The sequence below is a fragment of the Poecilia latipinna genome, unplaced genomic scaffold, assembly GCF_001443285.1.
Source record: "Poecilia latipinna isolate Pla-1442-1.1 unplaced genomic scaffold, P_latipinna-1.0 Scaffold3114, whole genome shotgun sequence".
Taxonomy (NCBI): Eukaryota; Metazoa; Chordata; class Actinopteri; order Cyprinodontiformes; family Poeciliidae; genus Poecilia; species Poecilia latipinna.
In genome coordinates this window covers 29,181-41,860 of record NW_015115730.1, presented here as the reverse complement: position 1 = coordinate 41,860, position 12,680 = coordinate 29,181, and the positions used below count along the sequence as shown (strand labels likewise).

The 12,680-nt window shown below is 40.3% G+C and overlaps 1 protein-coding gene and 1 long non-coding RNA gene across 4 annotated transcripts in view; one reads left to right on the top strand and one right to left on the bottom strand.

Annotated features, from left to right (window-relative positions):
* Positions 1 to 9,393, bottom strand: part of il16 (interleukin 16) — a 15,081-nt gene extending 5,688 nt beyond the window's left edge. The window contains exons 1-5 of one of the 3 annotated variants that reach the window (XM_015022839.1): positions 9,147 to 9,393; positions 5,204 to 6,345; positions 1,945 to 2,093; positions 1,691 to 1,841; positions 720 to 821 (exon numbers count right to left, since the gene is read on the bottom strand). In XM_015022839.1, coding sequence (XP_014878325.1) covers positions 720 to 821; positions 1,691 to 1,841; positions 1,945 to 2,093; positions 5,204 to 6,139 — 1,338 coding nt within the window. In that variant the 5' untranslated portion in view covers positions 6,140 to 6,345; positions 9,147 to 9,393. The other 2 variants (XM_015022841.1, XM_015022840.1) reach the window with 2 other exon arrangements.
* LOC106940176 (uncharacterized) overlaps positions 1 to 12,680 on the top strand; it is a 25,231-nt gene that overhangs the window by 4,898 nt on the left and 7,653 nt on the right. The window contains exon 2 of the long non-coding RNA XR_001423021.1: positions 9,128 to 9,131. This is a non-coding gene — a long non-coding RNA (uncharacterized LOC106940176). The remainder of the gene's footprint in view (positions 1 to 9,127; positions 9,132 to 12,680) is intronic.

The window sequence follows — 12,680 nt, the reverse complement described above, 5'->3', positions numbered from 1 at the left end:
GGTCTCAGTTGTTGACAAAGTGGATGAGAGAGTTCCAACTATGGAGGCACCATAGTTGGAACTTCTGCCTTGTCTGGCCTTCCTACACAATTATGCTCAATTCTAATCTCACTTCAGTGCTCTGTCTGGGCTTTCTCCAATTGATATGGATTTCCCTAGTAGAATTTCTACCAGGCCAATCAGCAAACAAAAGGAAAAGTTGCGAATGATGTCAATGACTTTCTGCATTGCAGTGTTAGCAATGGCAGCAGAGGAAGTGAAGGAAGCCATTCAGCCTGTGTTGGTCACACTTCCAAATATGGTGAAGAGCGATGATATAATTTTATGTGCAGCTTTCGGTAGCTAGGACAAGTATCCAGCCTCTCTAAGTTTGAACACATAGATCTCATTTGGAAAAGGTGGAACGCTCTCTCCAGGTAAGGGGTTGATTTTTGCCGCAAGCAAGGCAGTTTCAGTAACTTTACATTTTTTTCAGAAATTATGGTACATCAGAGTGCAAGATGGACAGACAATTAGTAGTTATAAGACAGGTGTTGCTCTCGGCACAATTCTTTTACTTTATATACTACTGAATTTATCTAACCCACAGGGATCAAATGAAAATGTAATACATGCAATACCATCAACCACCACTGTAGATAGTGTCCTAGAAACAAAATATATGCAATCTGAGTCATGGCAAAAAGATATTTTAACAATGTCCTCTGGGTTCTCCTTACTGTTGGAGCTTTGTTCTCCAGGTCACATCCTCCAGCGATGCTGAAGCCTAACCCTGCTCCTACGTCTTTGTGCAGAATCACAACATGGATGTTCAATAGTTGCTGAGAAGTATGAAGCAGAATTATGAACAGAGTTTAGTTGTTGTTTTCTTTCATTTTAAAACTTTATTTTTAATTTTTCTTAAAAAATTATTTAGCACTAAGTTTTTTTAATGTGTAGACCTGTTTTTAGATGTTTCTTAGAAATTTAAAAATAGACCTGTTTTGCCCCAGGATGTGGAGCCAGTCATGAAATCAGAGCTCTATGATTACCAGTCTTGTAATTTTTCTACCTGAGCTACCTGACTTTGCACAGAAATATACGTCTATGACTTTACAACACATAGTTAATGTCGCTCCTTCTCCATTCATTTTAATGGAACTTGTGCGATGAGGCGAAAATAACTTGTTTTCCTCCAGCAAAGCGACTGGCGAAATTTGTGCATGTGAAATTTCAAGCTTGTTACATGTAGACATGCACATGTGGACTGGAGATGTAACACAAGAGAACGGAAAAATGTTCAACTTTTGTTGCTATTTCAATGGCGACCCGTGTTTTGGTTTCACCCCAGAAAAGTTTTGCCGTTCACTGTGATTTATTACTCTTTTAAAATACAAATTAAACTTTGTTCACAATTTTCTTCGGCAACTGTCTTCTCTGTGTTAACCAAAACTCCTAGGCATGCTTTGCATAGCTTGGAAAAGACCATTTTAAGGAGATAAACTGAACTTTGTCTCTGATTGAAATTCAAAAATACTTTATTGATCACAAAGGGGCATTAAATGTTGTAACTCATACTATCCAAGGTTCTTCAAAGATAAAAGTTTCATGCAGTCTTAAAGATTGATATTGCTTTCTGTGCTTTTCAGCCTAAATTTGAAGAGCTCACAAATTTATTAAAGATTATCTTTTGGGGAGAGGGGGGTTGTACCTTCAGTGTCTCTTCATCCAAAGCTTCAACTTCCTCAATCATCTTCTGTATTTCCTGAGAAGGGATAACTGAGATGACAGAATGAGCGTAGGTTTCTCGGTCAGAGGTCTGCCTTCCTTGCTCAGTGGTGCATTCTGTCAGAGTGGCTAGGCTGTCATAAAGATGAAATACGAACATGAGTATGACGGTGGTGACACGCCTGTGAACATTTTCTGCATCTGTCTGAAAACCCAAACCCATTTTAGCAATCTCACCTGACAGAGAAACCTTTGTTTGTGCAGTCTTTACCCAGCTCAGACTCTTGGGGATTGTCAACATCTTTAAGTGGAGTCTCCAGAAATTTTTGGGATTGAGGGTTGCCATGGTCAGAAGAAGGAAGGGAACGCAATATTGCTTGTGAAACCTAGAAAAATAGACACAATTAAAATATTTATATTTAAAGCTGCAAGTAACATTGAGCAGCTCTCGCTGAGCTGTGAGGGCTGCCCATCATTTCCCATCATCCAAATCCCATTGCCCAGATGGTGATGGGATCTGGATGATGATTCCATCACCATCATCAATGCCCTCACACCATTCTCATATGGGTCCACTAGCTGGCACATTCGGCAAATCTGTCAAATTGCCTTCAGTTCAAATCAGTACAAGTACAGTGACAAGTTGGCCAAGATTGGACCTTCCAGACAGGAATTATTTTTACTTCCTGTTTCATGGCAAAGGTTTGGCAAGGACTTCCTTTAGGCTTTGGAACATGTCATGTGTGGTGTTCAATGGTTAGAGGATACAGTTTCAATCTTATAATCATATGCAGGGAGAAGCTGGAGGAATTACCAAATAATCATGATTCTTCTCTAAATGGTTGAGTGATGTCATCAACCTACCACACCAATGTGTTGAGCAGTCCTTGATGATGCACACAAAATCTAGAGCTGACTGGATGATGATACAGCTGTTGAAAATAGTCTAAGGGAGTGGAGTCAAATTCAAAAGTAATCCAATTCGCCTCTTTAGAAGTTAAAAAAAAAGTATTTCATCTCCAGTTTGGTGCAAATCAGATGATGTATGTGAAATTTAGAGCAAACCGTGTGCAAACAGTGAGAGAGGGGAATTTTGCTACTCTTCCAGCCCCAGTCCAGCCATCACACATTGTGGAGAGAAGGATACAGTATCACCTGATTCTGTCACCAGACACAAGTTGGAATCTGTATGAGTCAAAGAGTAAACAAAAGACATCCAGCCCCACCCTTTGGCATACATGAAACCCAAGCTTTTTGTGATGCTCATGTGGTGCCGCGTCTTTTGCATTGAGCCGATCCATGTTACGTTCCTCAATACCTTCATTCCTTGCACCTGTGTTGCTCCCTGATTGTTTCCCTTCTTAACCCTCTCTCAGTCACACTCATGCTGCCAGATTATCGAACGCTTTTCACTAGTAGTTTTCCAGTACTCTCATCTCAACCTCATTGTTGTGACGTTGCCCTTGTTGGATTGTCGCTAGTTGCCTATCTGAATCTCGACCCATGCCCGTTTTTCAGATTCCCCACTCACCCCTACTCCTCTGGATACCTATTCTGCTCTCTGCCCCTTCGTGTATGACCATAGGCTGTCTGACCAAAGATTTGGATTTGGATTTTGTGCTTTTGCTGAACGTGGAGGGGGATTGAGTCCGTCGTCATGAACATCGCCTAGCATCATCGCTTCTCCTCCCCTGGTACTCCTCCCAGAACCCTCTGTCAGTGCAGCATCTGCTCCCTTCCTTGTCCTTCCTCCGATCATTACAGTACTTGATTGGCAGACCAATCACACACACCAACAGATTCCTTCTGAAGTATTTCTCAAGTCACTGATCTCTCCCCCGTGCCTCGCAGTGTTGCAGCTGACGATCCAGTGTGCTCGCTCTGCTCTATCTTTTAATAAAATCTGATATTTTTGCTCACCCCTGTGTCATGACTGATTCTTCCAGGTCCCTCTAGTGTAGGGGTGTCAAACTCCAGTCCTCAAGGGCCGCTGTCCTTCAGGTTTTAGATGTGCCACACGTACAAAACACTGGAATGAAATGGCTTAATTACCTCCTCCTTGTATAGATAAGTTCTCCAAAGCCTTGCTAATGACCTAATTATTCTATTCAAGTGGTGCAGCAGAGGAACATCTAAAGGTTGCAGGACAGCGGCCATCCAGGACTGGAGTTTGACACCTGTGCTCTAGTGAGTCATTACATTTTTGATAACTTTTAATCTCAAATGCATTAAGACTGCAGTATGTAACTGTCATAAAATTGATTTTTTCTTTTACAAATTTATGTGTCACTATGTTATGACAGTATGATATGAGACAGATTATCTGTAAAAAGATAGAATCCTTCCACCTCATCCTGAATCAAATGACTGGCTCGTTATCAGGCCTCTGTAGAGCTGATCCCGGTCTGTTGGAGTAAGGATACTTCTAAAACTTGCAGGATGGTGGCTCTCGAGGACTGGACTTGGCCACCCCGGCAGTAGAGGCTTCCACACTTCCCATATCTGTGTCCTCTGTCACTTTTATCAGCAGTTAAAACTGTTTAATCCGTTGTTAACATATTGTAACCTGTTTTTCCGAGCCGCCTTTAAACGCAACATGAGCGCTACGACGCTCGCGCTGGGTTTCCACCTGTGAAGGAGACCTGCTGCTGCTGGGCGGAGCTACGTAGGTTTGTGTTAGAATCACGGCAGCAAACCAGCAAAACGCAAAGAACTTTTCACAGTTTTTCCTCCAAACTAACCGACTGAGTTGAGTAAAGCTGTTGGATGCAGGTAATGTTAGCTAAAAGATGACTAGCTAATATCAATACATCATCTTAAGCTTGTTAACAAGTAGCCTGTAGGCTACCGATGGTGTAGCTACGTCCAGCTACGTACATTCATTTTGCCCCCAAAAGAAGTCGATTCCCCCCCCCCCTCCATCCTGCTCAGGGAGTCTCTAAGAATCCTCCCGTGAGCCGTAGAGGCATTTGGCCACGCCCATTTTTAATTCCAACACTAAAATTTCCCTCCGGGGTCAACTTTGGGTAAATGTTTTCAAGCTTTTATTATGTATAGGCCTCTGAGCATATATGCTTTCACTGTTCAAGGCTAATTAAATAATATAAGCAGAAGAATGTCTGCTAATTCTAGTGTTGAGGTAGTGGTGTGCGCCATCTAGTGGACTGGAAGGATTATGGGCCTTGTATGATCTCGTGATCTTGTATGATCTTGGACAAGACTCTGAAACCCTGACCTGTCATGATCCCTTTGAATCCAGAGAGACACAAAGAACTGCCCCATGAAGAGGGGGTATGATCGATCTGTTTTCTGTCTCCTGTCATTTCTCATCCTGGTCTCCTGCTCACATCTTTTGTTAATTGCTAATTTTTCTCGCCTGTGCCTCTGTCAATTAACACTTAATAATGCTCTTTTTTCAAGCCAGGCTCTATATTTGCAAATATTTACAAAACAGATAAGATACATAATTAAAATTCTTTACTTTGTAACACATTACCTGATTGCTGAAGGCGATAATTTTCCCAAAATGTTCTCCCTCCTGGCTCTTCTGGGGCTGACACTCCGTTGTGTGGAAAGTGCTCTGAGCTGTTCTCAGACGCTCTTCACAATCATTTCCAGAGTTCTCATCTAAATTTTTCTCTCCTTCCTTTTGATTCATTCTCACTAAGGAAGCAGAGGGTAAGACACTGGACTTGCTGATATCCACTTTCTCTGACTCAGATTCCTTTTCGGATGGTTGGAGTTTGCAACCATCATGGACAGAGACTGAATTAGCATCATCCATTACAGAGCCGGTTTCAAAGCAGGTGGTGTCAGACGGTAGGTTATTAATACCCATCTCATAGCAAGAAAGCTGATCTTCAGACATCTTGGCTTTAGATTGACAGTAATCTTGGTCCATAGCTGATGTGATGACAGAAGGTGGAACAGAGATGTTCTCTTTTACAACAAATGTTGACTGATCTGACTGCATTTCTCTTGGGATGTCTTGTTTGCTCTTGCCATCATGTCTGTCTGAGGCAGGATAAGAATGACAGGCACTTTCAGACTCCTGTTTTAACAAAGTAAGCAAGTTGGAATGGGGAGTGGAGCTTCTGCTGGCTCTTTTTTCCTGAGCTTCTGCAGTAGAAAATGTCTCAAAAGAGCGAATCTTTTGTTTGAATGACATGCTAACAGTACCTGAGGTAGACCTGCCTCCAAAGCTTCTGGTAACACCTGCCTCGGGTATCTCCTTTGAATCACTGGTTTGCTTCCTCTGATCTGAATTCACTTGTATTTTCCTCAGACTTGGGTTAAACCAAGCAGGTTTGGGTGCCACTGGAGGAGCTATTTTTGACCCTGAAGCTTTTTGAGCTTTGTTTTCAAAAGTCACAATGGACGATGGTTCAGGGGCTACATCGCTGCGCTCCAGAATGTTCTCTTCTTCTTTCATGGTTGCGATATGGATGCTGTATATTTTAACAAACTATCTTCTGTGGTGTGCTGTTTTTTTTTTTATTTATTTTTTAGCTAACAGGCACGTCTTTTGAAGGACTCTTGGAAAGGTAGACCCACTGATCTTTATACGTTGGTTATTGGAAGCCTGTCTCCAAAGATCTCTTCTCCGTGTCCTAAAACGAGGCATACAAGATAAACAACCTGCAAACACAAGACAACAAGAAACTTAAAAATTCATCAAAGCAATTCATGAAAGTAATAAATGTTACTTTAAGCACGATATGAACTGTATTTCTGTAACTTTCTTGTATCTGAGCTGGTGTCTCTGGAATTCTCTGCCTGCTGATTCTGTGTTTAGAACCAGAGTTTATTTTGCCGTCTTTTTTAAAGGATTTGAAAGTGGATTGACATGTTTAAAGCTGCAGTATGTAATTTTTATAAATTAATATTTTTTACATATTTGCTTAAACTGCCACTATGTTGACAGTTTATAATATGAGACAGATAATCTGTCCATTTGCATCATTCATTGTTTTTATCTTTACTCTCTCTCTCTCTCTCTCTACCAAAAACTGAACAACAAAAATGTTCAGTTTCAACTAGACCCTTTTTAAAGAAGAATTTTGTTTACAGAAACTTCATAATTCATTTTATTTGTTGTTACATTATGTCATTACCATTGCATTACTTGAAAATGGTCTCAAAACAAAAATATAATTTATTGGAATAACTTCTGAAACAATGTATCATCCAGCAAAATTTGTCATTGTGACAAGCGCTCTCAGTCAAGCTTGTGTATCCACTGCTCAACGTGTCTGTGGCAGAGAAACAACTCACCATTCCAAATAAACTGCTTATCGATCAATCAAATGTTATTTGTATAGCACATTTCAGCAACAAGGCATTTCAAAGTGCATCACATCATAAAACCACAAAGTCATGCAACATACAACCAACAATCAAAACATTATATTAAGTCAAATGCCATCGTTAAATTCTTAATTCATTACGTTTCAAAAGCAACTTTTAGTCTAGAATTAAACACTCAGTGTTTCCAGCTGTTTTACAGTTTTCTGGAAGTTTGTTCCAGATTTGTGGTGCATAGAAGCTGAATGCTTATTTTCCTCATTTGGTTCTGGTTGTGGGCATGGAGGGCAGACCAGAACCTGAAGACCTGAGGGGTCTGGAAGGTTGGTACAACAACAGCAGATCTTTAATGTATACACAACCACCTCCATACATTCCAGCACAACCCCCCAATTTTAGTGAGAACACCAGCAGCAGCGTTCTGGATCAGCTGCAGCTGGAGGATATTTGTTAGTCAGACCTGTAAAGACGCTGTTCCAGTAATCAATGCAACTAAAGATAAACGCATGGATGAGTTTCTCTAGATCGAGCTGAGACATTAGTCTGTAATCCTGAAGATGTTCTTCAGGTGATAGAAGGCCGACTTTGTAACTGCTTATGCTAAGTGTTGTTACATACTTGTTGAATCCATATGTTACCCATACCTGTGTTACTAATAGGGGTGACTGGAATACTGTTGTGTCAGTAGTAGAGGTACTCGATACAAAAATAAAATAAAATTTCAAGAGGAAATGCAAAACTGAACTATCAATCTTATTGAATTAGTATCCATCTGATAGTGACTTGGTATGAATATTTTCAATATTTTGGATCAATCCACCACCTCTAACACCCAAGATGGAGTTTGGTTGCCGTTGAGCAACAGATGGTATGTGGTGCCCCAACTTCACTGTGGTGGGTGTCCTATTTTGTTGTGCTATAGTTGACCTTTATGAAGTAGCTCCTACAATCACATCGCCTTGAGTGTCCAAAAAAGTGCTCTAAATATTTTATATATCGTTATTAATTTCACAGGCGATCACCAGCTAACTGTTTTCCTCCTCTTCTTGCCATGTGTGTGTGAGTCTGTGTGTCAGCAGGCATGTAATGCCTTGCAGATGTCTCAACGTCAGCTAAAGTTTACAATTTTAATGTCTTTTGACATAAAAATTGTGAACAGCTGACTTTATTTATGGGTATTATACAACATCTAACCACTCCTGTTTTGTCTCCAGATTTCTGCTTGATGCAACTTTTTGCCACCAGATGCATGTGGCTGTCTCTGATTTCCATAAACTTATTTCCTATTTCAGGCAGTATTTTTTTTTTTATCCTCTTGACTATATAAGTGCAGTCTATCCATAACCTCACTCCCTCCTATTTCTAAGAACTCCTTAGTGTCACCACAAATTCCATTCCCTCTGCCTTAGGTCCTCCTCTGCCGTCCATTTTGCAGTTCCACCCGCCTGTCTCAGCACCACGGGGAGCATGATGTTGACGAGAGGAAAGATTTTTAGTTTTACTATCAATATTCTGGACCCCACTCTGAATTAGGACTCCCGCAAAAAGCTCCAAAGCAACTCTTGCCAGTGCAGGGTTGGGTGCGAGACCTGCTGTCTGCCTGCCTTCTCTAGATAATTTTCCCCTACTAGGGTACAGTACTTGGTAACATTTATTTGTCATTGTTTTTTGCCTTACAGATTTCAGACCATATGTTTTGGAACAGCTACCTGAGTAAGTATCATCAAAAAATTCCACGGTGTCTCAATCGAGCAGTTGAGTCTCCTGTTTCTGTGCATGAGACTCAGTGTATCGAAATGCGCCATTTTGGAATAAACTGGACTAAATTTGAATGAGAATACCTTGCAAAATCTTTTTGTGATATGTGGTGCTTTGTAGAGAATACAATTTAATCTTTCTATATGCGAGTCAGCATGGCTTCTGCAAAAATGATTCAATGCGAGTATATCAGCCATGGAGACATTAAGACAAATGACGACTGCAACCAAAACCCCAGCTCAAACAGGAAATTCAGTCGGTGTCACTTTCCTCCAAGATACTGCAAATCACACCACCAAATTCACTTTATCACATTGTTAGAACAGCTAGCAAGCAACCCAGGCAGTCCTGCATACAGAGAGGTACTTGTGTCTTACCTGTGTGTTGATCGTTCTTCAGGCACCTTGCAGAATCTGAAAAAGTACAATCTTCTGCAAGTATTTCAAACTGTGCTTCCTGTCACACAAACAGGAAGTGTGTCACAACACCCAGCAACCACAGAGAAGTGCAAAGAAGAACATTAGTTCAAGACACTTATTGGCAGCACTGTTACTTAAATGCAGTGGTGGGAAGTAACGAAGTACAAGTACTTCGTTACTGTACTTAAGTACATTTATCGTGTATCTGTATTTTACTTAAGTAGATTTAATAATGGATACTTTCTACTTTTACTCCACTACATTTTACAGTAAGTATCTGTACTTTCTACTTCACTACATTTCTACAAATGTGTCTCGTTACTCGTTACATCCAAGTCGCGTTGCGCTTTCGCCTCCACCTTTACTCGCACGCGGAGCTCCAGACATGCGCAGTGGTTTCCTCTGAGCGGGAGAAGATGTCTAACTACTCGATAATACAGTAGCTGCATAAATCATAAGATATGGCGACATGTAAAATCAGCAGCGCTTCGTTTTCACAGACGGTGGGGACTTAGTCTAACTTTTAGCGTCACTTGGAAGGAAAGCTTAAAGAAAGGTAAGATCTGTGGACGTGATGCTAGCAAAGCTAGCTGTACTGGGACACATGTTGCATCTGGATGAAAAAAAGTTGTCAGTCATGTGGTGAATTATTGTACGGACGTGTTGACTGAGGTGTCGCATATATGGGACAACGCTTTGACCAAAGTGCAATATAGTGATATGACATTCAGGAACGACCCGATTCTTCCGGACGGATCTTTACTAAGTCCTATAGGACTTCCATGTCCTCCCCTGCCAGTTGGATTTCTTTCAAAATAAAAGCCACTAGTGGCAAAAAAAAGTGAAGTTCATGCTATGTTAGGACAGGAGACAAGATGTTTCCATCCCTGAAATTATGATGTATAGAATCAAATATCTAAGTCTAAACTATGTTACAGAGTAAACATAATAAAAAGCTGCTTTATCTGTGGCATTGTTCATTAAAATGGCACATTTCTAATGTATTAAAATGAAATACGATCAGTTCACTTAATGATATTAGCGATTAGGTATTATTCAGCAAGTAGCTACTTTTACTTTTAATACTTAAGTATTTTTAAAATCCAGTACTTTTTTCTTTTACTTAAGTAAAATGTTAATGTGGTACTTTTACTTTTACTTGAGTACATTTTTGTCTGTGTATTTGTACTTTTACTTAAGTACATTTTTTGAGTACTTTCTTCACCACTGCTTAAATGTATTCAGTCAGTCCAGACTACAGGGGAATTTTTCTGCCATAATTCGAGAGCACACATTTTCAGGCTGAAAGCAGGATTTCATGTCTTTTGTTCTCAAAAATGTTAATAAATAAAGTATGATCCCCCCACCCTCCACAAATTCACTAAGTCTTCTTAAAAGGTAGAGTCTCTGAGAACAGTTCTTCAAAATGTAGTCGGTGTTTTCAGCAAAGTTGAGCTGACTGTCCAGGAACGAGGTATTTAAAATTTGCCACAGTTTTAACAGGTTGGCCATCGAGAGAAACTGGAACCACTTTAATAAGGTCTTATTTAGATCATTTAATTAGCTCTACATTCTTAAGAGAATGAAAAATTTATAATAAATAATAAAGACTTTGCGGTATTCTGATTTAGTAATGTAATTATATTAGTTGTGTTACCACCTCCACGCCACTAGAGGCAGTACCAACCCCGAAAAGATGTGACTGAGGAGCAGATTTAGAAGTACACCGAAAGCTGCAGAATTTGGTAAAAACTGTGAGCTTTGCTGAAGTAATTAAAGACACAAGTTCAAATCCATGCTGAGAGTGGAGCTCCTTCAATCAGAGCTGCTCCACAGCTCTGATTGGCTCAGCAATGTAACGTGATCCTCTGCAGCGAGTGATGGCAAAGAGGGGCGTATTCACGACTTTTACATAAGTGTGTCTTTACCTCCGCGGCCGCCGAACCCCTGAGACCGACTCATCGAACCCCTGGGGTTCGATCGAACCAGGGGCGGATCTACAAACGAGAGCCTTGCCACCCCTGTTGCCACCCCAGCTAGCGACAGTGAATTCAATAAATAGTTATGGCAAATCGGACATAAAGCGCATGAATCTCTTTTTTCCGACAACATTGAATGCAACACAATGTAACCTGACACCCACTGCTAAGTAGCGGGAAGTGCGAGAGAAGGACAAAGCGCCAGCAGCATTGATGGATAAATATGTTACTGGACTGGATATTAGTAATTTATCGTAAGTCACACATGCGCCATTGCTGTCCATTGAGTCAGGAATATCGGTGGTCAGGAAAATACTACAATCACGCAAAGAAAAAGAACAGCGGACGCAATGTTTAGCAGTTAATTCAACCATAGATAATGGTAATAAGAGCTTCATATTTCACAGGTGAGGAAAACGTTTTAATTTAAAGAAAACATTGAACAAGACAGCAGTGGGTCAGTTATATTAGCCTAACTGTTGTTAGCCTGCTATTGACTTTGATAACATTAGCATGTGCTGCGCAGTTCGGTGTGTTTTGGTTCCGTTAGCACTAAACAACCCACCAAGTCATCAGTAGAGCAGCTGTTTAAATCAGCTAATCAACCACCGCGGTGTTCAGGCGAAAACTTATTAATAATCACAATATAGACATTAAGCCTGACAACATAATGTAACAGACTGGATGTTCTGTTTTAGTGTTTTTGCTACTTTTTTGTGTGGGAAATGTTTGCTTTATGGTGTTGATTCCCCTGATCGGTAATCTCTGCTCTATCTGCTCGTTGAGCTGTTGTTTGTCAGTTGCCATGGCAACGGGTCGTGTGTAATGCCGGCATACAGAGCGAGAAAAGGCGGAATAGAAGTTGTTGGAGCTATTTTTTCTTTATTTCTTTATCCATTTGAATTTTGTTACTTTATTCTTAAATTTATATTTTTTTGTATTATTTACAGAGTTTATTTGTAGGTTGATAATTGTTGATTTTATTTATTTTTTGTTTTATTATTTTTCTTATTTATTTTCTAAATTTAGACAGGAAGTAATGTGGGTCAGTCCACTTTCTATAAGTGTAGGGGCCTGGTGAAGGACCAGCAGGCATTTGGGTTTGGGGCCGATGGTTTTTACCAGAGCAAGAGTGGTAGCATGAGAACAAATGAAAGTTTGATCTCTGTAATTGGTGAAAGAGGAAAATAAATCACCAAGAACAATCAATAAGTTTGGACATTGAACCTTCTTTTGGTTGTGTCCAGAAACATGACCCCAGTGCCTCAGCAGTGGCTTGGTGGAACTTTTATTGGATGTTTGACTTGGCAAACAATCAGAAGTGGTTCTGTCTAGTTGGGTTCTTCACCTGTTTATCAGCTTTATTGTGGCGCACTGCAGCCGCTGCAGTTCATAGAAGTTAAACAAGCGACAAAAACTGAGCTAATCCCCTGTGTTCACAAAACGTAGTGATATTTATAACTTCATCAAACTACGGCTCCTACAGCATATTTAAAATAAAACGATTGACCAA